This window comes from Coregonus clupeaformis, chromosome 14 (assembly GCF_020615455.1).
Source record: "Coregonus clupeaformis isolate EN_2021a chromosome 14, ASM2061545v1, whole genome shotgun sequence".
NCBI classification, from domain to species: domain Eukaryota; kingdom Metazoa; phylum Chordata; class Actinopteri; order Salmoniformes; family Salmonidae; genus Coregonus; species Coregonus clupeaformis.
This window is the reverse complement of record NC_059205.1, coordinates 478,897-502,847: the sequence shown is the minus strand read 5'-3', so window position 1 is coordinate 502,847 and position 23,951 is coordinate 478,897. Positions and strand designations below refer to the sequence as shown.

The 23,951-nt window shown below is 41.4% G+C and overlaps 1 protein-coding gene and 1 long non-coding RNA gene across 4 annotated transcripts; one reads left to right on the top strand and one right to left on the bottom strand.

Annotated features, from left to right (window-relative positions):
* Positions 1 to 22: 22 nt before the first annotated feature.
* On the top strand, positions 23 to 5,304 carry LOC121581399. Of its 2 annotated transcripts, none has more exons than XR_006003190.2 (4): positions 23 to 110; positions 508 to 652; positions 1,061 to 1,173; positions 4,709 to 5,304. It is a non-coding gene; the product is annotated as an uncharacterized LOC121581399 (long non-coding RNA). The 2 variants fall into 2 exon arrangements; XR_006003191.2 differs by lacking the exon at positions 4,709 to 5,304 and adding an exon at positions 4,159 to 4,376.
* A 1,557-nt stretch (positions 5,305 to 6,861) lies between these two features.
* riok1 (RIO kinase 1 (yeast)) lies at positions 6,862 to 23,177 on the bottom strand. Of its 2 annotated transcripts, none has more exons than XM_041895564.2 (17): positions 23,026 to 23,177; positions 21,956 to 22,166; positions 21,697 to 21,787; positions 20,623 to 20,692; positions 20,457 to 20,499; positions 19,785 to 19,877; positions 19,548 to 19,660; positions 18,979 to 19,059; positions 16,235 to 16,321; positions 15,313 to 15,450; positions 10,319 to 10,422; positions 9,701 to 9,807; positions 9,439 to 9,504; positions 9,214 to 9,333; positions 8,921 to 8,974; positions 8,172 to 8,297; positions 6,862 to 7,750 (listed from the first exon to the last, which is right to left on the bottom strand). In XM_041895564.2, exons 1-17 carry the CDS (start codon positions 23,079 to 23,081, stop codon positions 7,640 to 7,642), a joined length of 1,671 nt encoding a protein of 556 aa, XP_041751498.2. In that variant the 5' UTR covers positions 23,082 to 23,177; the 3' UTR covers positions 6,862 to 7,639. The 2 variants fall into 2 exon arrangements, with proteins under 2 accessions (XP_041751498.2, XP_041751499.2); XM_041895565.2 differs by having other exon boundaries at positions 21,956 to 22,163.
* Between the last annotated feature and the right edge of the window lie 774 nt (positions 23,178 to 23,951).

Genomic DNA, 23,951 nt, shown 5'->3' with positions numbered 1-23,951 from the left:
TATGTCCTTTTTCCTTTCAGGTCACAACCTCATTGGCAGGATATCCTGCCACTCAAGCTGAGCACCTGGCTGTATCTCTCTTGTCAAGTCCCTCCCCCCATGTCATACAGGTAGTCCAACTCATTTACCCAAACCACTTTCTCTTAGCTTCACAGCCTAAGAACGGCCCTTAGCTGTGGTATGTTGACCAACATATACAGAACCTAGTGAACAGGAAGCTACAACAATAAGTAAGGATGACTAATTATGACTGACTGTTCACTTTCGCCTGGTCTTTATTTAAAAGTAAGATTTATTTTATTTTATTAACCTTTATTTTATTAATCTGCTTGGATAAATAAAGGTTAGATGTATCAAACAAAAATAGCAAATCATAATACGTTTTATTTAGAGAGAAATCTTTTTCCTGAAATAATTCAGTAACTAGGATACATCGGTTGCATTTTCCCCAGCCGTGTGTTTTGTGCTCTTGTCTTATCACGTTCCTCACTTGTCATCCCCAAGAAGAGAAACGATCCAAAGTGAAGAAGCCGAAGTTTGAGTTCCCTGTTTATGAGCCTTCCCTCACGGTCGCAGACAGGGAATGTCCATCGAGGATATCGAAGACCAGATGGATGACTGGCTCGAGGATAAGACGTCTCAGAAGAAGAAGGTGGGTCCACAATATTTTCCCGCTGTGAAAAGGTTTGTTCCACGACATTAGTAAAGCTCTGCTCTTTTAATTCAACCAAAATGGATTATAAAGTTCAAGTTTGATTTGCCATTTGTAGGTATAGTTTGACAGTTACCAGAGTTTGATCTGTCTAATAGAACCTATTCTAGGATCAAGTAAGGCAAATTGCATGAATTTGAGGCAACAAGCGAGATGGAATCGATTTTGGATGGTCATTATTGTGTTATGTTCACCAAAAATCCCTCAAATTCCCGCTTTTTTTCCCCCAACAGGGATTTGCGGAAAAACCTGAGAATTTTGGGAACGTTTATGGAATTTTGCAGCCCTAGACCACCGTAAGCCACAATGGCCTTGTCTTTGATCTAGTCTTGTTTGTCGTTTCCTCAGGCACCGGAGAGGACATCACTCTTCTGACAAGGAGTAGGGCCAAGTTCCCTGGGGGGGAACACCTGGACGCTGGGAGAAGATCGCCCACGAACTAGGAAGATTGGGTGACCAATGTGAGTATACATTGGGAACGGGTGGTGCATGGAAAACTCTGGACTCAGACGGAGGGAATGTGGATGTTTTGTCAGTCTTAGACAAATATATGGCAAAATTAACATTTTGTGTTTAGAAATGTAATAGACTAGTAGCTTGCTCTCGTCTAAGAAAAATTCCAAACATTGTGATCCTTTGCAGGTTACTGCAAAAGTCAAACAAGTTAAAGACGGTCAAACCAACACATCAGTTTCTTTTTACTTTAACTTGTGGGACTTACTGCAAAGGACCACTTTATTTTTCAGTTTTTGCCTTATCATGGCAAATGTTTTATTTATTCTACAATCATGCAAAGTTTAATAAGAGATGAAAATGTAATACAGCTGAATCCATGATATTACTCCCAATACTGAAGCGCCATTTGTATTTAAATGTCATGTTTGAAGTCCATGAGAAGACTAGGATGATGTTTGGAGTACTTCTCCTGTCTTATCCAGTGTCCTGTGTGAATTTAAGTATGCTCTCTCTAATTCTCTCGTTCTCTCTTTCTCTCTGAGAACCTGAGCCCTAGGACCATACGTCAGGACTACCGGGCATGCTGACACCTTGCTGTCCCCAGTCCGCCTGGCCTTGCTGCTATTCCAGTTTCAACTGTTCTGCCTGCGGTTACGAAACCCCTACCTGTCCCAGACCTGCTGTTTTCAACTCTTAATGATCGGCTATGAAAAGCCAACTGAGAGACCTGAGCCCTAGGACCATACGTCGGGACTACCGGCCGTGGTGACTCCTTGCTGTCCCCAGTCCGCCTGGCCTTGCTGCTATTCCAGTTTCAACTGTTCTGCCTGCGGTTATGGAACCCCTACCTGTCCCAGACCTGCTGTTTTCAACTCTTAATGATCGGCTATGAAAAGCCAACTGAGATTTATTCCTGATTATTATTTGACCATGCTTGTCACTTATGAACATTTTTGAACATCTTGGCATGGTTCTGTTATAATCTCCACCCGGCACAGCCAGAAGAGGACTGGCCACCCCTCATAGCCTGGTTCCTCTCTAGGTTTCTTCCTAGGTTTTGGCCTTTCTAGGGAGTTTTTCCTAGCCACCGTGCTTCTACACCTGCATTACTAGCTGTTTGGGGTTTTAGGCTGGGTTTCTGTACAGCACTTCGAGATATTAGCTGATGTATGAAGGGCTATATAAAATAAAATTGATTGATTGATTGATTGGAATATAGCCATTCCAGTTCAAACTTGTTCGGAAATGAGTGCTGTGTCAAGTAATTTTAATTGATAGATTATATTTGACAACTGCACCATTGTTTTTGTTGTGTTAGAAAAATGTCCCCTTTTGAATGGAATACTTTACAGTGAGGGAAAAAAGTATTTGATCCCCTGCTGATTTTGTACATTTACCCACTGACAAAGACATGATCAGTCTATAATTTTAATGGTAGGTTTATTTGAACAGTGAGAGACAGACTAACAACAACAAAATCCAGAAAAACGCATGTCAAAAATGTTATAAATTGATTTGCATTTTAATTAGGGAAATAAGTATTTGACCCCTCTGCAAAACATGACTTAGTACTTGGTGGCAAAACCCTTTTTGGCAATCAGAGGTCAGACGTTTCTTGTAGTTGGCCACCAGGTTTGCACACATCTCAGGAGGGATTTTGTCCAACTCCTGTTTGCAGATCTTCTCCAAGTCATTAAGGTTTCGAGCCTGACGTTTGGCAACTCGAACCTTCAGCTCCCTCCACATATTTTCTATGGGATTAAGGTCTGGAGACTGGCTAGGCCACTCCAGGACCTTAATGTGCTTCTTATTGAGCCACTCCTTTGTTGCCTTGGCCGTGTGTTTTGGGTCATTGTCATGCTGGAATACCCATCCACGACCCATTTTCAATGCCCTGGCTGAGGGAAGGAGGTTCTCACCCAAGATTTGACAGTACATGGCCCTGTCCATCGTCCCTTTGATGCGGTGAAGTTGTCCTGTCCCCTTAGCAGAAAAACACCCCCAAAGCATAATGTTTCCACCTCCATGTTTGATGGTGGGGATGGTGTTCTTGGGGTCATAGGCAGCATTCCTCCTCCAAACACGGCGAGTTGAGTTGATGCCAAAGACCTCAATTTTGGTCTCATCTGACCACAACACTTTCACCCAGTTCTCCTCTGAATCATTCAGATGTTCATTGGCAAACTTCAGACGGGCATGTATATGTGCTTTCTTGAGCAGAGGGACCTTGCGGGCGCTGCAGGATTTCAGTCCTTCACGGCGTAGTGTGTTACCAATTGTTTTCTTGGTGACTATGGTCCCAGCTGCCTTGAGATCATTGACAAGATCCTCCCGTGTAGTTCTGGGCTGATTCCTCACCGTTCTCATGATCATTGCAACTCCACGAGATGAGATTTTGCATGGCGCCAAAGGCCGAGGGAGATTGACAGTTATTTTGTGTTTCTTTCATATGCGAATAATCAAACCTACTGTTGTCACCTTCTCACCAAGCTGCTTGGCGATGGTCTTGTAGCCCATTCCAGCCTTGTGTAGGTCTACAATCTTGTCCTTGACATCCTTGGAGAGCTCTTTGGTCTTGGCCATGGTGGAGAGTTTGGAATCTGATTGATTGATTGCTTCTGTGGACAGGTGTCTTTTATACAGGTAACAAGCTGATATTAGGAGCACTCCCTTTAAGAGTGTGCTCCTAATCTCAGCTCGTTACCTGTATAAAAGACACCTGGGAGGGGGTCAAATACTTATTTCCCTCATTAAAATGCAAATCAATTTATAATATTTTTGACATACGTTTTTCTGGATTTCTTTGTTGTTATTCTGTCTCTCACTGTTCAAATAAACCTACGATTAAAATTATAGACTGATCATTTCTTTGTCAGTGGTCAAACGTACAAAATCAGCAGGGGATCAAATACTTTTTTCCCTCACTGTATTCATCAGCAGAGAGACAGCATCTAAAACTTGTACCTCTCTCTGATGCGGGGCTGGTGAAGCTCTCCGAGCTCAAGGCCCAGGGCAGCAGCGCTCTCCCAGGAAAGGGCTCCAAAGCTGGGGCCGGAGCCGTACCTGACAGCCTCATGACCCAGCGTGAAGACCCGCAACCCCAGCCTCCGGCAGCAGCCACGGCAGAGGGGATGAAGAAGACTCCAGCATCCAGCAGGTGGTGTCAGGAGGAGGCAAAAAGACTGGGGGCGGGGGACAGGGGACGAGGACAGAGGGACTGGGGACGAGGACAGAGGGACTGGGGACGAGGACCGAGGGACTGGGGCGGGGGACGAGGACCGAGGGACTTTGACCCCGCAGCCGAGGAGGACCCCGCCTGCCTCCTCAGTCCCACAACTGTCCAAGGAGAAGTCCATTTATTTGTGTCCGCTTATGTATAAGGTTTCCTGAAGCAATTTCGATGAGTGGCAAGTTAGCTGTAGGTAGGTAGAATAACATGGAAATAACCAAACTTAAATTCTCATGAATAGCTGAGATGGTAAACATGATTTAATTTTGGATGATGATGGACCTATAACCTTTTCCCCTACTCTTTTTCAGGAGGAGTGTATGATCCGTTTGGCTGAGCTGGTGCTGAAAAGGAAGCAGGCCAAGAGCTGACTCCCCCATGGACCGCCATCTTGAATTATTTTATTTTTTAAAATCCCCCACAATGCAACATTGCAGGGTGTGTCAAAACGTTTGACCGACCCCAGTTTAAGTCGTGTGTACACAGTTTATTGCCTAATCTAGCCCCTTTTCCTGGCTACTATCACCTTCAATGTGATCTAAAAGGCCTGGATAGATGAAGGCAATATATAATGAAAAATCCACATACCATATGGTTGGGCCATATTGCTTCCACCTGTCCAGTTCTGTTAGATCTTAACAGGAGAGGACCTGGGAGAAGGGACTAGCTCCACCCAAAGCATGCCATCCTGCCTCCTCTGGACTGTCACGTGAGGAGTGTTCAGTGCACCAACAAAGAAATGTCTGTTTTTTGTACCTCAAATATGTTTTGACTTCTTTTTTGCTATGTCATTTTAAATCACACATGTACTGAATATAACTTGTTTGAGATAAGGAAATTGTTTTATTTATTTACATGGATGAGACCCATTTAGTACATTGATGCACTGTTTGAAATTTCAATTTGACCCCCCAAAAAAAAAAAAAAAAAAAAAAAAACTAGTGGTCAAACAGGGAAATGGTTCCAATTGTTTTTCCAGCATTTATTTTTCCCATAGGGAATTTTAGAAAAACTTAAGGGCTGTGTTTTGTGTAGGCTTACCCTGGCATGAGGTTTTGATAACCGTGTAAATCTCTCTCAGACGAGGTGACATCAGCAAGACTACAAATCTCTGCAAGTTCCTGCACATCATCTCTAGCTGACACCTTTGCTAACAGGTATTGTGTCAATTTAAAACTTGCACAAGACAGTTCACAGAATTGTCAATTTAAGGAAATGTAGCCAATTTATTCATTACTAAATTTAGGTAACAGTTCATCCAGAGATTCTTACTTTTGCCTCGATTCAGCAGTCTTGTCCAGATCATCATGGCATTTGTAGTTCTTTATGATAGCCACATTGGCAGCTAATTAGCATTTCATTTTGGGGGGGTAAATACAGGCGACTATATTGATAAGTCACCTTGTCCTAGAGAGATTTACAGTTATCAAAACGTCACGTCAGGGTAATAAGCCTACACGAAACACAGCCCTTAAAATCCCCTATGGATAAAATGATTGGAATCATTTTTGGGTTTGACCGCTAGGTTTTATGGGTATTATGACTCATACTGTGGTACTCTATGGAGACAGAGCTTCATGTAACAGTGTCAAGAAACATATTTTAGCCTCAGGTGCTGGCTTCTGACGAACAGACCATTTAATCAATAAGGTTGACTCAGAAGTTTTAAAGAGCTTTACTTTTGTCTGCATAGGGAAATCATAAACAAATGCTTAGACAGCGTTCCCTTAAAAAAAAAAAAACTGAAATAAAGTGCATATTTAGATAATCGGACTGTTTCATGTTGAAATAGTTTCAAATGATACATTTCCCAAATTCAATTAACCTTGGTTAAAAGTTATCTTTCCTCAGAATAAACTGATAGTGTGTAAACTTGCAGGTGAAATACCACAAGGACTTTGAGGTGATGGGGTCACACAGGGTTTTCGTACACCTTACCAACTGCGCCAAAATGTCCAAATAGAAAATACAGGGAACAAGGGGTGTACATAGTGGAGCTGTTCCAGAAGCCCGGTGTCATCATAGGGGAGTCTCCTATTCTATCCACCATTTCTTTTTGATATGATGGGTCTGGGTCTCGAGAGGTTTGGTGTAATCCTTAAGGTCTCTGCAATGCCATCCACAGCACAGTAGTCTATTCATTTACCTAATAGTCATTTATCCATCAAATCAGGTCAGCGTTGTGGAGACGCCGCACAATGGTTAAGTAAATATTGTGTAGAAAAACTGGTATCACAAACATTGTGTCAAACAAGTTGTACAAACTGAGTGTATACGGGGCCTGAGAGGAAGGATGTAGATAAGATGCACCATGACACTCAATCCCTGTATGGTAAGAATTTACATCAGAATAGGCAAGTGGTAATAGCACCTGAAATAAAATGTTTATAGAAATGAATGTAACCGTCACTTTGTGTGCTTATAGCATGTAGAATGTTCTATTCACAAAAGTGTGGCCACTACAAATAATTTTGTAATTTATTTCAGTGTTCCATCATCATTTCTGCTAATATAAAGTTGTTAACGTGACAAAATGCCATTATGTAATGTCAAGCTACTGTATAACAACTGGGCACATTGCACGTCTTGGATTCAAATGCAGGTAATTGGTTTCCAGAATAAATACATTTCACTATGGGGACAATAAAGTCAGTAAAGTAAAATTAAACATTTAATGTTAAATAAATGTACACTACAAACATGAGGTAAATAATGTTGTTTAATTCATACCTATAAATGTGAGGACTGGCTGCAAGCCACAATTTTCATTTGGTTATTTTGGTTTACAAATGACTAACTTTAGCACAGGCCATCAGGAGCACCTGCCCTGCAAGCTGTTGCAGTAACTGTACATAGCAGAGCCTTGAAACCTCTTTAGTAAAATGTTTCAAGGTAACGTACAACTTCATTTAGACTTGTATGTATTATTATTATTTGTACATTTTAATTGAACTGCTTTTATATAACGATCATAAAAACGCTAAAGCATTGTGCATGACACCTGACATTGTCAACAATATTTTTTCCACATACTTCTTATATAGAAACATGTCATGTTTTGTCACTGTTTGTTAGTGTGGCCTAATACTGCACCTCTGTTCACCAGTTTCACTACAGTGTTGCTGAAAGCCTGTGTGTTGAGCACTGAGGTTTACATCAGTTCATAGAGCCACTGGGATAAAAGTTCATGTTTAGGTTCAGGACTGGTGTGTGTCTGGAGTATTCCTGATTACTGGGTCCACCTATTTGCCTTTCTTCATCTTTGAAACCCTCTCCTTTCTCTTCTTCACGTGTTTCGGTGTTTTGTTTTTCCTCTTTTCCCTCTGGGCCTCCTTGGCCAATTTCTTCTTCTCCTAAAATGCAGAAACCGGTTTGGGTATAGAATATTAGATTCAAACAGAAACCGGTTTGGGTATAGAATATTAGATTCAAACATTTATATGTAATTTTAGGTGACTTAAGTTCAGACTGGAAGAAATCAAAATAGTTTGGGATATTTGCATGATAAATGCAGAATATGTTCCAGATTTAGTGTAGTTTTGAATAGGCCATGTTATAACCTAAAAGTAGTGGGCACAGTTACAGGGTTACAATAACCACAAGTTGCTCCCTCCCTCTGGTGGTCAATTTTGTAATTACCTTTTTTTGTTGGTGCATTTAATCCTAAATTAAATTAATCCCGCCAATGCAATAAAATAAATCTGCTGATTGCAGTTAAATATTGCAAGATTACTTGACAAACTAATTCACCTTCACAGCCCTAATAGAACGTACCTTCTTGTCAATCTGGGAGTCTTCTCCCACAGACTCCTGTTTGCGCTCATCTTCATCTTCTTCCTCATCCTCATCCTCTGAACTTGAGCTCTCCTCCACATCACAGTCCTGCAGCAGGGCAGGTACCTACAAAAGGAGGGACAAATTAACAGTCAACAATCAAAAAGCAATAAACAATCAAACTTACCATTCCTCAACTCATGCACGGTAATGGTAAAATATTCCCAAACCACACATTACTTTATTCTCAATAGAAGCCATTATTAAAATCTGTCTATTTCAGTTGACAGTCGCTACAGAAAGCCATAACTCTAAAAATTACCAACCTCTTTAATTGACACGTAACCTTTGCTGCCAAGTCACAAGGGAAAATGGTGGCGTTGAGTGTGACTTACCGTCTGAAGGGAAAGTGGTGGTGTTTATGACTTACCGTCTGAAGGGAAAGTGGTGGTGTTTATGACTTACCGTCTGAAGGGAAAGTGGTGGTGTTTATGACTTACCGTCTGAAGGGAAAGTGGTGGTGTTTATGACTTACCGTCTGAAGGGAAAGTGGTGGTGTTTATGACTTACCGTCTGAAGGGAAAGTGGTGGTGTTTATGACTTACCGTCTGAAGGGAAAGTGGTGGTGTTTATGACTTACCGTCTGAAGGGAAAGTGGTGGTGTTTATGACTTACCGTCTGAAGGGAATGTGGTGGTGTTTTTATGACTTACCGTCTGAAGGGAAAGTGGTGGTGTTTTTATGACTTACCGTCTGAACTCCAGACAGATCCTTCTTCAGGCCCGTCACTGTCTGGTAGAGGATCTATATCAGAAAGAGATCACAGCCATTAACTCAGAAGAGCCAGATTAACAGTCACACAGTGTAGGGTTGACCAATCACATTGCTACTGAAAAAGTAACAATAAATATCAGGAACTCGAGAACCCTGTGTAATTGTGCATACGTAAAAGTGAACCCATGAGTTAGGGGTTGACAAAGTCGTCTACTTTGGTATCAGAATGGTGTATTTGAGCGGTTACACCGAGGTTTTAGTCAACTCACGTTGTCATTCTGCATGTTGCGTGAGGACTCGTCGTCTTTCATGTTTGCCATGGCATCCACGTCACGTTCGTAGTGGCTCACTTCTGTAAGTGTCCGCGGGATGTACGCATTCTTAAACACCTGTCACAGTTCAACCATAAACCAAAACAGAGAGAGAGAGTTAGAATGTCATGGAGGAGCCTAAAAACGTTCTCACCTTGATGATTATTAGATCTCATCCTTTACCTCCTCATTCACACTATCCTGATTGGACCTCTCCTCTGCCGTCCTCTCAGAAGTAATGTCCATTGCCTACAACGAGAAGACGTCCGTTACGCATGCACAAAGGCATATCAAAATGGCCACGCTCTCCGAGTACTGAGCGCGCGCAGAAAGCACGCGCCCACAGTGCAACTTTTGACTTGACAAACAAAAAAAAAAACGGCACAAGGTTATGATTCAATCGTGTACATAAACAAACTTCACATCTAATGAAATGTGTTCCTACCTTTTCCAAGTAGAGGTTGATGTTGCTGCTGGTGATGGAGGGATCGGTGACAAACTCAAAGAGCTCGCGCAACGTCATCGCCGCGACGCCGCGCTTCAGGAAGAAGTCTGAGGGACACAGAACCAGATCTCATCTGGCCTTTCATTCAAACCCAGAGCCTCATACTTCACAGAAACCGACAATCCTAGCATATATGCACTGCCTGTTGTCTATAACCTACGTCCGCGTTAAGCTTTATGTTTGACATATTATGCGCATGTCAGGTCGGAGTTGGGGTAAAAACGGCAGTCTCAGATCAAATGTAGCTACAGTTGATATTACACAAAGAGAATTTTTCATACATGCCTTGTTGCAAAACCTTTTAAAATATTATAATGATATGGCTAAAGGATGCTTTGTCAAATAATAAAATAATCTATGCTATAGAAATGCAATGCTCTATTATCAGCATTAACGCTGTAGTTAGTTGACAACGTCACAGAGCTCAGTGATTAGTCTCAGAGTAGGAGTGCTGATCTAGGACCAGGTCTCCCCCATACGTATTATGATGTAAAAGGCTAAACTGATCCTATATCAGAACTCCTTCGCTGCGACTATGAGAACACGGGCCACACGTACCATTGACATTGGTACAGTCTTTGCGCAGGAACTCCAGAGCGTGGGGGTGGTCGTGCTCCACAGACTGGGACACGTCGATGATGTAGGCGTCACCGTCGTTGTACCTTGAAAGATAAGCAATAAAATAAAAATATATATAATATATACAGTACCAGTCAAAAGTTTGGACACACCTACTCATTCAAGGGTTTTTCTTTATTTTTAAAAAACTATTTTCTACATTGTAGAATAATAGTGAAGACATCAAAACTACGAAATAACACATATGGAATCATGTAGTAACCAAAAAAAGTGTTAAACAAATCAAAATATAATGTTATATTTGAGATTCTTTAAATAGCCACCATTTGCCGTGATGACAGCTTTGCACACTCTTGGCATTCTCTCAACCAGCTTCACCTGGAATGCTTTTCCAACAGCCTTGAAGGAGTTCCCACATATGCTGAGCACTTGTTGGCTGCTTTTCCTTCACTCTGCCGTCCGACTCATCCCAAACCATCTCAATTGGGTTGAGGTCGGGGATTGTGGAGGCCAGGTCATCTGATGCAGCACTCCATCACTCTCCTTCTTGGTAAATAGCCCTTACACAGCCTGGAGGTGTGTTGGGTCATTGTCCTGTTGAAAAACAAATGATAGTCCCACTAAGCCCAAACCAGATGGGATGGCGTATCGCTGCAGAATGCTGTGGTAGCCATGCTGGTTAAGTGTGCCTTGAATTCTAAATAAATCAGACAGTGTCACCAGCAAAGCACCCCCACACCATAACACCACCTCCTCCATGCTTTACGGTGGGAACTACACATGCGGAGATCATCCGTTCACCCACACCGCGTCTCAAAGACACGGCGGTTGGAAACAAAAATCTCCAATTTGGACTCCAGACCAAAGGACATATTTCCACCGGTCTAATGTCCATTGCTCGTGTTTCTTGGCCCAAGCAGGTCTCTTCTTCTTGGTTTCCTTTAGTAGTGGTTTCTTTGCAGCAATTAGACCGTGAAGGCCTGATTCACTCAGTCCCCTCTGAACAGTTGATGTTGAGATGTGTCTGTTACTTGAACTCTGTGAAGCATTTATTTGGGCTGCAATTTCTGAGGCTGGTAACTCTAATGAACTTATCCTCTTTATTTTTTTATTTTATTTCACCTTTATTTAACCAGGTAAACCAGTTGAGAACAGGTTCTCATTTACAACTGCGACCTGGCCAAGATAAAGCAAAGCAGTGCAATAAAAACAACACAGAGTTACATATGGGGTAAAAAAACATAAAGTCAAAAAATACAACAGAAAATATATATACAGTGTGTGCAAATGTAGCAAGTTATGGAGGTAAGGCAATAAATAGGCTATAGTGCAGAATAATTACAATAGTATTAACACTGGAATGCTAGATGTGCAAGAGATTATGTGCAAATAGAGATACTGGGGTGCAAAAGAGCAAAATAAATAACAATATAGGGATGAGGTAGTTGGGTGGGCTAATTTCAGATGGGCTGTGTACAGGTGCAGTGATCGGTAAGGTGCTCTGACAACTGATGCTTAAAGTTATTGATGGAGATAAGAGTCTCCAGCTTCAGAGATTTTTGCAATTCGTTCCAGTCATTGGCAGCAGAGAACTGGAAGGAATGGCGGCCAAAGGAGGTGTTGGCTTTGGGAATGACCAGTGAGATATACCTGCTGGAGCGCAGACTACGGGTGGGTGCTGCTATGGTGACCAATGAGCTAAGATAAGGCGGGGATTTGCCTAGCAGTGATTTATAGATGGCCTGGAGCCAGTGGGTTTGACTGACGAACATGTAGTGAGGACCAGCCAACAAGAGCGTACAGGTCACAGTGGTGGGTAGTGTATGGGGCTTTGGAGACAAAACGGATGGCACTGTGATAGACTACATCCAATTTGCTGAGTAGAGTGTTGGAGGCTATTTTGTAAATGACATCGCCGAAGTCAAGGATTGGTAGGATAGTCAGTTTTACGAGGGCATGTTTGGCAGCATGAGTGAAGGAGGCTTTGTTGTGAAATAGGAAGCCGATTCTAGATTTAACTTTGGATTGGAGATTCTTTATGTGAGTCTGGAAGTTGAGTTTACAGTCTAACCAGACACCTAGGTATTTGTAGTTGTCCACATACTCTAGGTCAGACCCGTCGAGAGTGGTGATTCTAGTCGGGTGGGCGGGTGCCAGCAGCGTTCGATTGAAAAGCATGCATTTAGTTTTACTAGTGTTTAAGAGCAGTTGGAGGCTACTGAAGGATTGTTGTATGGCATTGAAGCTCGTTTGGAGGTTTGTTAACACAGTGTCCAATGAAGGGCCAGATGTATACAAAATGGTGTCGTCTGCGTAGAGGTGGATCTGAGAGTCACCAGCAGCAAGAGCGACATCATTGATATACACGGAGAAAAGTGTCGGCCCAAGAATTGAACCCTGTGGCACCCCCCATAGAGACAGCCATAGGTCTAGACAACAGGCCCTCCGATTTGACACACTGAACTCTATCTGAGAAGTAGTTGGTGAACCAGGCGAGGCAGTCATTTGAGAAACCAAGGCTATTTAGTCTGCCAATAAGAATGCGGTGGTTGACAGAGTCGAAAGCCTTGGCCAGGTCGATGAAGACGGCTGCACAGTACTGTCTATTATCGATCGCGGTTATAATATCGTTTATGACCTTGAGCGTGGCTGAAGTGCACCCGTGACCAGCTTGGAAACCGGATTGCATAGCGGAGAAGGTACGGTGGTATTCGAAATGGTCGGTGATCTGTTTGTTAACTTGGCTTTCAAATACTTTCGAAAGGCAGGGCAGGATGGATATAGGTCTGTAGCAGTTTGGATCTAGAGTGTCACCCCCTTTGAAGAGGGGGATGACCGCGGCAGCTTTCCAATCTCTGGGGATCTCAGACGTTATGAAAGAGAGGTTGAACAGACTAGTAATAGGGGTTGCGACAATTTCGGCGGCTAGTTTTAGAAAGAAAGGGTCCAGATTGTCTAGCCCAGCTGATTTGTAGGGGTCCAGATTTTGCAGCGCTTTCAAAACATCAGCTGTCTGAATTTGTGTGAAGGAGAAGCGGGGGGGCATGGGCAAGTTGCAGCAGAGGGTGCAGAGTTGGTGGCCAGGTTAGTGGTAGCCAGATGGAAAGCATGGCCAGCTGTAGCAAAATGCTTGTTGAAATTCTCGATTATTGTAGATTTATCGGTGGTGATAGTGTTTCCCTAGCCTCAGTGCAGTGGGCAGCTGGGAGGAAGTGCTCTTATTCTCCATGGACTTTACAGTGTCCCAAAACTTTTTGGAGTTAGTGCTACAGGATGCAAATTTCTGTTTGAAAAAGTTAGCCTTTGCTTTCCTAACTGCTTGTGTATATTGGTTCCTAACTTCCCTGAAAAGTTGCATATCGCGGGGGCTATTTAATGCTAATGCTGTACGCCACAGGATGTTTTTGTGCTGGTCAAGGGCAGTCAAGTCTGAGGAGAACCAGGGGCTATATCGGTTCTTAGTTCTGTATTTTTGAATGGGGCATGTTTATTTAAGATTGAGAGGAAATTACTTTTAAGGAACAACCAGGCATCCTCTACTGACGGAATGAGATCTATATCCATCCAGGATACCTGGGCCAGGTCAATTAGGAAGGCATGCTCGCTAAAGTGTTTTAGGGAGCGTTTGACAGTGATGAGGGGTGGTCGTTTGACCGCGGACCCGTTACGGGCGCAGGCAATAAGGCAGTGATCGCTGAGATCCTGGTTGAAGACAGCTGAGGTGTATTTAGAGGGTATGTTAGTCAGGATGATATCTATGAGGGTACCCATGTTTACGGATTTAGGGTTGTACCTGGTAGGTTCGTTGATAATTTGCGTGAGGTTGAGGGCATCTAGCTTGGATTGTAGGATGGCTGGGGTATTAAGCATATCCCAATTTAGGTCACCAAGCAGTACAAACTCTGAGGATAAATGGGGGGCAATCAATTCACATATGGTGTCCAGGGCACAGCTGGGGGCTGAGGGGGGTCTGTAGCAAGCGGCAACAGTGAGAGACTTATTTCTGGAAAGGTGGATTTTTAGAAGTAGAAGCTCAAACTGTTTGGGCAGCAGAGGTAACTCTGGGTCTTCCATTCCTGTGGCGGTCCTCATGAGAGACAGTTTCATCATAGCGCTTGATGGTTTTTGCAACTGCGCTTGATGAAACTTTCAAAGTTCTTGAAATATTTCTGTATTGACTGACCTTCATGTCTTAAAGTAATGATGTACTGTTGTTTCTCTTTGCTTATTTGAGCTGTTCTTGCCATAATATGGACTTGGTCTTTTACCAAATAGGGCTATCTTCTGTATACCCCCCTACCTTGCCACAACACAACTGATTGGCTCAAACGCATTAAGGAGGAAAGAAATTCCACAAATTAACTTTTAACAAGGCACACCTGTTAATTGAAATGCATTCCAGGTGACTACCTCATGAAGCTGGTTGAGAGAATGCCAAGAGTGTGCAAAGCTGTCATCAAGACAAAGGGTGGCTATTTGAAGAATCTCAAATATATTTTAATTTGTTTAACACTTTTTTGGTTACTACATGATTCCATATGTGTTATTTCATAGTTTTGATGTCTTCACTATTATTCTACAATGTAGAAAATAGTACAAATAAAGAAAAACCCTTGAATGAGTAGGTGTGTCCAAACTTCTGACTGGTAGTGTATATTAAAATTAATACAATTGAATGCATCAATTTAGTCAACACCAGTATCTGTCAAAACTGCACTTGCAGCGAACAGCACTTCCATACCTGTACCAATGGAAGGGTTTTTACTTAAAAAGGCATAATCAGTCATATTTCCTGTTGTTCAATTTGAATGGTCATTTCAATGTATGATACAAACCCATTGATTCTCGAAGAATATAACTTAGAAACGCCTTATGAATATAACTAAGAAACGCCTTATGAATATAACTAAGGAACGACTTATAAGCTTAGTTCACACACACACACACACGTCAGATAACAGGAGGGAACTTACAGCATGTTGAACTCACTGAGGTCCGAATGGACCAGCCGGGCCTCCTGGTACATAACCCTCATGTTCTGTATCACCTGAAGGTACAGCTCACGCGCTTTGGACTCGGACAGGGAAGCGTTCTTCAAAAGAGGAGCAGGTCTGGGACCAGAGGATACAAATTAAAACGGATCTTCAAAGCCCGGAGAAGCATCCAATTGATCAATTTGCTATAGTAAACGTAGATTGTGTGCAGACCTGCGCAGAATGTATCTCAAACACCACACACACACTGCTATAACACAATACAGCAGCAAAAACCACAATGTTCAACGTTGACATTGTTAACTATAGAAAAACTGCAAAAAACATAAGCCATAATTTACCAGAAGTTCCAGAACAAACCCTTATTGAACCAATTTACTCTCGATTCATCACAATTAGCAATGAGTACGGTTGAATAATTGAATTGTTTATTGTCCGTTGAGAGAATTGATTTGGACCGCAGCTCACTACACACATACAGGCTAGATAAAACCAGAACTTACACAACCTTTAAGCCAGACATACAAACCGGTATATAATATTGACAGGTTAAAACAGAAACGGTATATAATATTGACAGGTTAAAACAGAAACGGTATATAATATTGACAGGTTAAAACAGAAACGGTATATATTATTGAAAGGTTAAAACAGAAACGGTATATAATATTAACAGGTTAAAACAGAAACGGTATATAATATTGACAGGTTAAAACAGAAACGGTATATAATATTGACAGGTTAAAACAGAAACGGTATATATTATTGAAAGGTTAAAACAGAAACAGTATATAATATTGACAGGTTAAAACAGAAACGGTATATAATATTGACAGGTTAAAACAGAAACGGTATATAATATTGACCGGTTAAAACAGAAACGAAGCCAGATCATACATACATGTCATCCCTGCCGATGAAACTCATGAGGAGCACGTGGCTACGCAGCATGATTGGCTCCGGACTTGGGATGCCTGCCGTCTGTAACCTGGAGACACGCAGTAGGGAGAGACAAGCTGAAACGCAGGGTCGTATTCATTCGTGCAGAGTGTTGCAAGTGAAAAGGAAAACCAGCGTTTCTCCCTTTATCAGTCAGTTTTCAAAACCTTTTTGTTGTACATTTAGGGTCAAAGGGGATTCATTGACACAAGCGTAGGCTTGTACCATTTGGTACCAGGTAGTTACCAATGATGTTGAATTATTTGAAGTAAGTACCAGAAGGCATCTGGTATAGGTTCTTAACCATTTACATTAAATTGAAAAGTTTCTTACAGAATAAATATGAAAAGTATATGCATAAGCATGGTAGCAACTGAAAGGGAACAGTTTGGAGATTATGGAAAGATTTGACCTAATTTGAGAACAACAGTTCACCTGACAAGACTGAATCCAAACATTACACTTGATTTTATGTGCATTTTACATTTACTGTACTTTGCCGCAGTTGTTGATAGCGAAATGTGAAAATACTCTGGATACATTCAGTAACATGAGAATATTCCTGGAAAATGTGTTGTAGGTGCAACATAAGACAAGAAAATAACAAGGGTTTGAGTGAGAGGACTAACTGATGACTCCAAGTGGCCACACATCTCTCCAAAGTGTGCACAGTTCCTAAGTATACTGAACAAAAATATAAAAGCAACATGTAAAAAAAGTGTTGATCCCACGTTTCATGCTCTGAAATAAAAGATCCCAGAAATGTCCATTAACACAAAACAATTATTGCTCTCAAATTTCTATGACCAACCGACGTATATCTGTATTCACAGTAATATGAAACCCATAGATTAGGGCCTAATGAATTTACTTAAAATTGACCGATTTCCTTATATGAACTGTAACTCAGTAAAATTGATGCATTTATATATTTTTGTTCAGTGTAATTTCAATGCACTTTTATGACTCAATGAAGTCCTCAACTGTAAGGTGCTTTTTTGAGCTCTCCTAGCTGTGCCGTTGAGGAACTATAGTAAGCAGACTTGTAGTTGTTTAGTTTGGAACACAACCCTGCGTCCCCGCCATCACACAGTTACTGTTGTTGTTTCCGCAATCCAATACAGCCCATTATAAATCACAATCTGGGTCAGGTGGGCATCATTTGAAAGCTTGTTTTTCTATTGCCAACAAGACTAGCTAAGTTATAAAATATGATCTTACAGTGTTAGGCTTTCACAAAGCAATTCAGAGAAACAGCTGGTAATTTTGGTGTCCATAGAAAGGAGTCATGAGTGCATTCAGGTGCGTGTTCTGCAGTGAATTTTCTTCACAATAGACGTATATAGGCTTATTCTGTTCAGAGCCACCCAAGGTATGACGCCATGTCATCTTGTAACTTGTTATAACAACAGTGATCATAAAACCTTGACACTGTATATGACATGAGGTTTATGATATGGAAATGTAAAGTGCACATTTGGACTCACGGGTGTTTGGCTTGCTTGTATGACATCGAAGCGGTATTTATTATAATCCTCAACGTCTCATCTTTCAAAATAAACCATGTCCTCTTAATTTACAGCATTTTCCTCACCTCAGACAACAAAACATTTGCAAAAGTTGCCAAATTATAGCAGGAGGGATGCGGTCCTCAAGTTCAGAACATCTGTCAGTCAAAACCCATGCAGAGCTGTGAAGCACAGTCTTATATAGCATGTTACTGTCCAGCCACTGAGCTCTGACGTCATGTATAGCATGTTACTGTCCAGCCACTGAGCTCTGACGTCATGTATAGCATGTTACTGTACAGCCACTGAGCTCTGACGTCATGTATAGCATGTTACTGTACAGCCACTGAGCTCTGACGTCATGTATAGCATGTTACTGTACAGAACCAGAGCTCTGACATGTATAGCATGTTACTGTCCAGCCACTGAGCTCTGACATGTATAGCATGTTACTGTCCAGCCACTGAGCTCTGACATGTATAGCATGTTACTGTACAGAACCAGAGCTCTGACATGTATAGCATGTTACTGTACAGAACCAGAGCTCTGACATGTATAGCATGTTACTGTCCAGCCACTGAGCTCTGACATGTATAGCATGTTACTGTCCAGCCACTGAGCTCTGACGTCATGTATAGCGTGTTACTGTACAGCCACTGAGCTCTGACGTCATGTATAGCGTGTTACTGTACAGCCACTGAGCTCTGACGTCATGTATAGCATGTTACTGTCCAGCCACTGAGCTCTGACGTCATGTATAGCATGTTACTGTCCAGCCACTGAGCTCTGACGTCATGTATAGCATGTTACTGTCCAGAACCAGAGCTCTGACGTCATGTATAGCATGTTACTGTCCAACCACTGAGCTCTGACGTCATGTATAGCATGTTACTGTCCAGAACCAGAGCTCTGACATGTATAGCATGTTACTGTCCAGCCACTGAGCTCTGACATGTATAGCATGTTACTGTACAGCCACTGAGCTCTGACATGTATAGCATGTTACTGTACAGCCACTGAGCTCTGACATGTATAGCGTGTTACTGTACAGCCACTGCGTTCCAATCTGCAATTTTCTATCAGTACACGGGTACAAGTGTAAAAGGGCTAAATACCATGTAAATACCACAAACCAGGCGATGAAATAAAGCATAACCAATGTTACTTTTTTTCCATGGCTCATCTTGGGGACGCTCACCTGATGAGGTTCCTCATCTCCTTCTCGGCCCAGGTTCGCACCATCTTCCTGGGGTTTCCTTTACAGTAGCCGTGGCGGAACCTGGAGGGCAGACGGCAGACTTCATCAGCTTTAAACTACTGTACAGTAGGGATGGGCATGAGTACTCGATTCAAGGTTTGTATTCAATTAATAATAAGTACTCAATTTACAATTGCAATTATTTAGCAGGTTACATTTCTAAGCACTGACAAAATAAACAAATGTGTTTATTGTTTGTAGAGTAGGTCAAGTGCAGTAAAATAAATACAAATAAAAGTAATTTAAAACAACCGATAGCATACCGCAAACATTTTGCTTTCAGCCCTGTTTCACATTTTAAAACGTTACCTTGGGAGTACTCAAATATTTATCATGCGAGTACTCCAACACAGAATCTTTCAAATGCCCATTCCTACGGTACACAACAGACTTAGCAACAATGGTCTGCACCAAATAGTTTGTTCCACATTGACCCCTTCTGAGATACGGTTACTTTTAGGTCTTGGTTTTGTAACACCATCTTAGACAAGCCAGGAAATGCTGTTCACCTGAATTCTCCACTAACATATTTGTCACGGTCCTTGAACAGTAAGATGGAGGTCTTGTAGATCTTGATGGCTCTGCTCTCACCATTGGCAGTGGTCGCATGGTAAACATTTGCCTGTTGGTATAAAGCACTTTGAAATAATGAAACTGAATATGCCATTCGTAGGACGATAAGTTGACCCCAAAATGTTCCACAGTGGTGGATACGTTTGCCTCGTGACGTTGTGGGATCAACTTGCCTCTTTGCCTGTGCTGATACATCCATTGATCTCTGAAATGACACCCCTGCTGAGCATCTTAAACAGAATCATTCGCGTCCGTGGGTCCAACACCTTTCAAACAAACAAGGAACTCAATTCACTGTTGATTTTCTGTTACTCAGACTTATCCGTACACTGAAATCAGGTATGAAATCCAAACAGAATGCCATCGCCATATAAAATAACATTATCATGTCATTTTCATCTCTGATTTAATACTAATACTATAGATACAGATATAGATACATTCCAGGTGAAGCTGGTTGAGAGAATGCCAAGAGTGTGCAATGCTGTCATTAAATTTTTAAATTTTAGTCATTTAACAGACGCTCTTATCCAGAGCGACTTACAGTTTTTAGTGAGTGCATACATTTTTCAAGGCAAAGGGTGGCTATCTGAAGAATCTCAAATAGAAAATATATTTTGATTTGTTTAACACTTCTTTGGTTACTACATGATTCCATATGTGTTCTTTCATAGTTGATTTCTTCACTATTATTCTACAATGTAAAAAAAATAGTAAAAATAAAGAAAAATCCTTGAATGAGTAGGTGTGTCCAAACTTTTGACTGGTACTAATATATATATATATACATACATACACACACACATTCACACACCACAAAACTCCAACGGGAATAAAAAGCACACCTGCTCAACTGTAGCCCGATCCGACTTGTCTTTCACTCGAAACCTAGCGGAAGTAACCACAACAGCCAACAAAATTATTTTTTAAACTATAACAGAATAAAAGTACTCTTTATTCCAAGCAGTGCGATGTCATGTTGAATGTCATGTTCGGTGACAGGTGACGTACGTGTCAGCATCTCGTTGTTTCTGCATCACGGTCACTTTGTTGATCACAGAGTCAGCATAGTTGAGCTTATCTACAGTAAAACAAAAGAACACCTTCAGCGCGCTATACAGTTAATTCTCACATTCTTAAACAAAGGGGGGGGGGTTTGTATATTTTCTAATGTACAGACGGGAGATTGTGGGAAAGATGTATGGAGTGTCACAAAGAGCGGATTCTACACTGACAAACGTGTGCTGTAGACGGCGGAACTAACTGCTAGACCACCCAGGCCACCCATGTGCCTTTCTTCATTGGATTATCCATCTACACAGCTAAAATACTTAGTGCTGAGTGAATGGTGCTTTGAGGTCAGTTCGGTTTCGGTTCGATTATCAAAAAATTATCACAGTTTTCATCGATTTTCGGGGTTGAATGCTGTAACACAGAACAAAACAATTAATAAAAAGTCCCATGACTGTATTAACCATCATTTATCCACATTACTTGAATAAAATATTTCAGTTGTGTATATTATTTGTTTCATTTGATGACATTATTATTTCATTCCAAGTCATCATCTCATCTCTATAGAGCTGCTGCCTATGCTGTCTGACGAAAATCACTATTTTGTAGTTCAAAGTAAATAAGGTAGACTTTTATGACTGCTGAACACCAACTATCAATCACTTTCATCATTTCAGGTAGAGGCACCTCACAAAGCAACAGCTGCTCTCTATATCCCCTCACAATCGTGCATGCTTGTCTCTTCCGTAGCAGGCGTAAAAGAAACACAGACCGTACAAGTAGATGTGCAATGGATTATGGTCATTTGTAGTTAATTACCACGTTTTATGTGCTAAACTATGTAGAATATTGGCCTGTTGGAAACTACAACTCCTTACAACATCGCACAGTTCAGGCTGGATCTGATTTATCTCTAGAGAAACTGTGCAATGTGTGCATTGAGCTCAGGAAAAAACAGAACGAACTGGAATTAAAATAATTGAACAGTCGTCAATTAGTTGTTTAAAAAACGAAAACTATAGCCAACATTTCGGTTCATCACTCAGAACTAAAAATTCTACTTGAACTCACCTAAATTAATTTTGTGTTCAAACTTCCTCAGAGCCTTGTCAGTGGGGGTTGACAGTTTCTGTGATTTGTTACTAGGATTTTGTTTATTTGCCTGCAAAAAAACAAAGAGATGACATCAGTTTGCTTCATCTTCTCATATACCCAATATTGGCTCCTGCTATGGGAGCAAACTCCACTAGTACATGTACATTTTGAAATAATGATTGATTAGCTGATAAATCATAAAACAAGTCATTAGCACAAGCTGTTCTGAACTTACCTGGTGATTCATTCCTGTTCTATTAGCCATGTAGCGTTTTGTCAAGTCTCCCGTCTCATTCCAGTCCCAATCATCATCATCATCATCATCATCATCATCCTCCTCCTCATCATATTCGCACGAATCATGATATAGTGTGTCCAGGCTAACTCCACCGATCTGGCCCTCTAATGCAAGCATCTCCTCAGCTGGTTGGGTATTGGCAACACTACTGAAAAGAAACAGAGCTAGTAGTCAGGCTCTGTACATTGAGACACTGACAGAAACAAAACAAACAATTGTCTTAGCTAGCTAGCTACATGAACAAAGGGAGAGGGGGGGCAATAAATAACATGCAGTGTGCTGTTTGTCTTGAGTCATTACATACGTTCCTTTAATAACCTCTGCTAGATTTGCCATGCTAAATGAAAGAAAAGAGACATGGGCTACCTTGTTTTATAGCTAACGTTATATACTGGCTAGCCAGTCAAAACGCCGGCAGATGGCGATCTTCTGGCGCATGGTGGTGGAAAATGGTGTTTCATAAGGAAAGTATGCATCTTTTCTCCGTTACTTTCAGCCCTTCTCGCCATTAAATTGAGTTAGATGGGAAATCAACGCCTTTGTAACCTGCATGGAGAATGTTTTATGTACGAACCGGTCCACGGGGGATACGAGTGTATAAGCTGGGGGATACGAGTGTACAACACCTTTGAACGGTAAAATAACACGACTCAATATCACATCTGCCGGCTTTTGGGCTACTAGCTAACACTTGAGTAGGCACAGGACATGGGCACAACGCTAGTAACTACTAGCTAACGTTAGTTGGTTAAAGTAGCTAGCTAGATCATTTTATGTCAAAACTCATGTTGTGAAATACAAATTCAACACGCTTTTTTTTGTACTTATCCAATAAGTTGTTCAAACAATGAAATAGCTAAATACTTCGCTATAGCTAGCTATTTGCCCGTGGTGTCAGTAGTTGGTAGCTAACGTTAATGACGATGCCGCATGCTAGCAACAACAAACAAGGCTGTAAGTACAACTAGCAGTAAAGGGCTACAAATAAAGGATACTTGACGACTCACCTGTTTGATTCATCCGCATCATCAAACTGTCCTGGTACAATCTGGGCCATGGACATTTCAATTTAGTATTTCACTCCAATGTGAGTCCCAACTCGTGTAAGAAGCTCGTCTGTTTCTACACACTTCCGGCATCGTCATGTGTTTAAGGATACTGAGATGGCTCAAAAAAGTGAAACTGAACCTGCTTCACAACCATCACGGGGGGTAGTAGCTGTTTAATATTATATCAAAATTCTGTCCAACAATTTTTTTGTATTCCCTTCAACAAAAAAATGACAGCCAACAGGTAATCTCCTATGCCTACACTGGACACTCAGTCGCTAGTGCTATGGATCTCTTCTGGGCTTAATGTGCCCAGCCAGTAATACACTGTGTCCCCGGAGACCAGTTCGTACATAAAACATCCTCCACTAGCTTTAATAGCGTGCCGCCAGAAGAAGAAAAAAACAGGTAAAAAAAAGTATGTCTTAATAAAACACAATATTTCATATTTTTTGACAATTTACTGATGTTGCGCACCACGTTCAACCAATCAGGTTGTAGGTTTGTGGAACGCATATAACTACAACAAGTTAGCAAGTCGGACATGTAGACATTTAAATCCAATTGAAGGACTACAGTTGTTTTTGGTTTGAAATTCAGGGTAGTAGAGTGAATTTTGGTTAGTGTTTTTGTTAATTAGTATGAATTTCGTCATCCAAAACAGCTTTTGTTTTTTGGGATATATTTTTTTTAGTACATCATACAGTAGGTGGCGGCAATACACCTTATGAGTTTAGTCTGCCAATAAACCTCAAAGAAGAAGAAAGAAAATTAGTCGGAAATGTCAGTTTCCTAGTTCGGACTAGCACAGGAATGTGGCATTACCCCTGGTTGAACGCAGGGTGCAACATCAGGAAGTAGCATTAGCAACTCTAGCATGGTTG

Bases quoted from the DNA above. Each gene is read 5' to 3' on its own strand.
- riok1 (XM_041895564.2), bottom strand. From the start codon at position 23,081: ATGTCCATGGCCCAGATTGTACCAGGACAGTTTGATGATGCGGATGAA. The intron at 19,060-19,547 runs GTGAACAGCATT...TCTGCCCTCCAG, and splicing joins TATGTTAGTGGAGAATTCAG to GTTCCGCCACGGCTACTGTA. The intron at 15,451-16,234 runs GTATGTATGATC...CTCTGGTCCCAG, and splicing joins TTCATCGGCAGGGATGACAT to ACCTGCTCCTCTTTTGAAGA.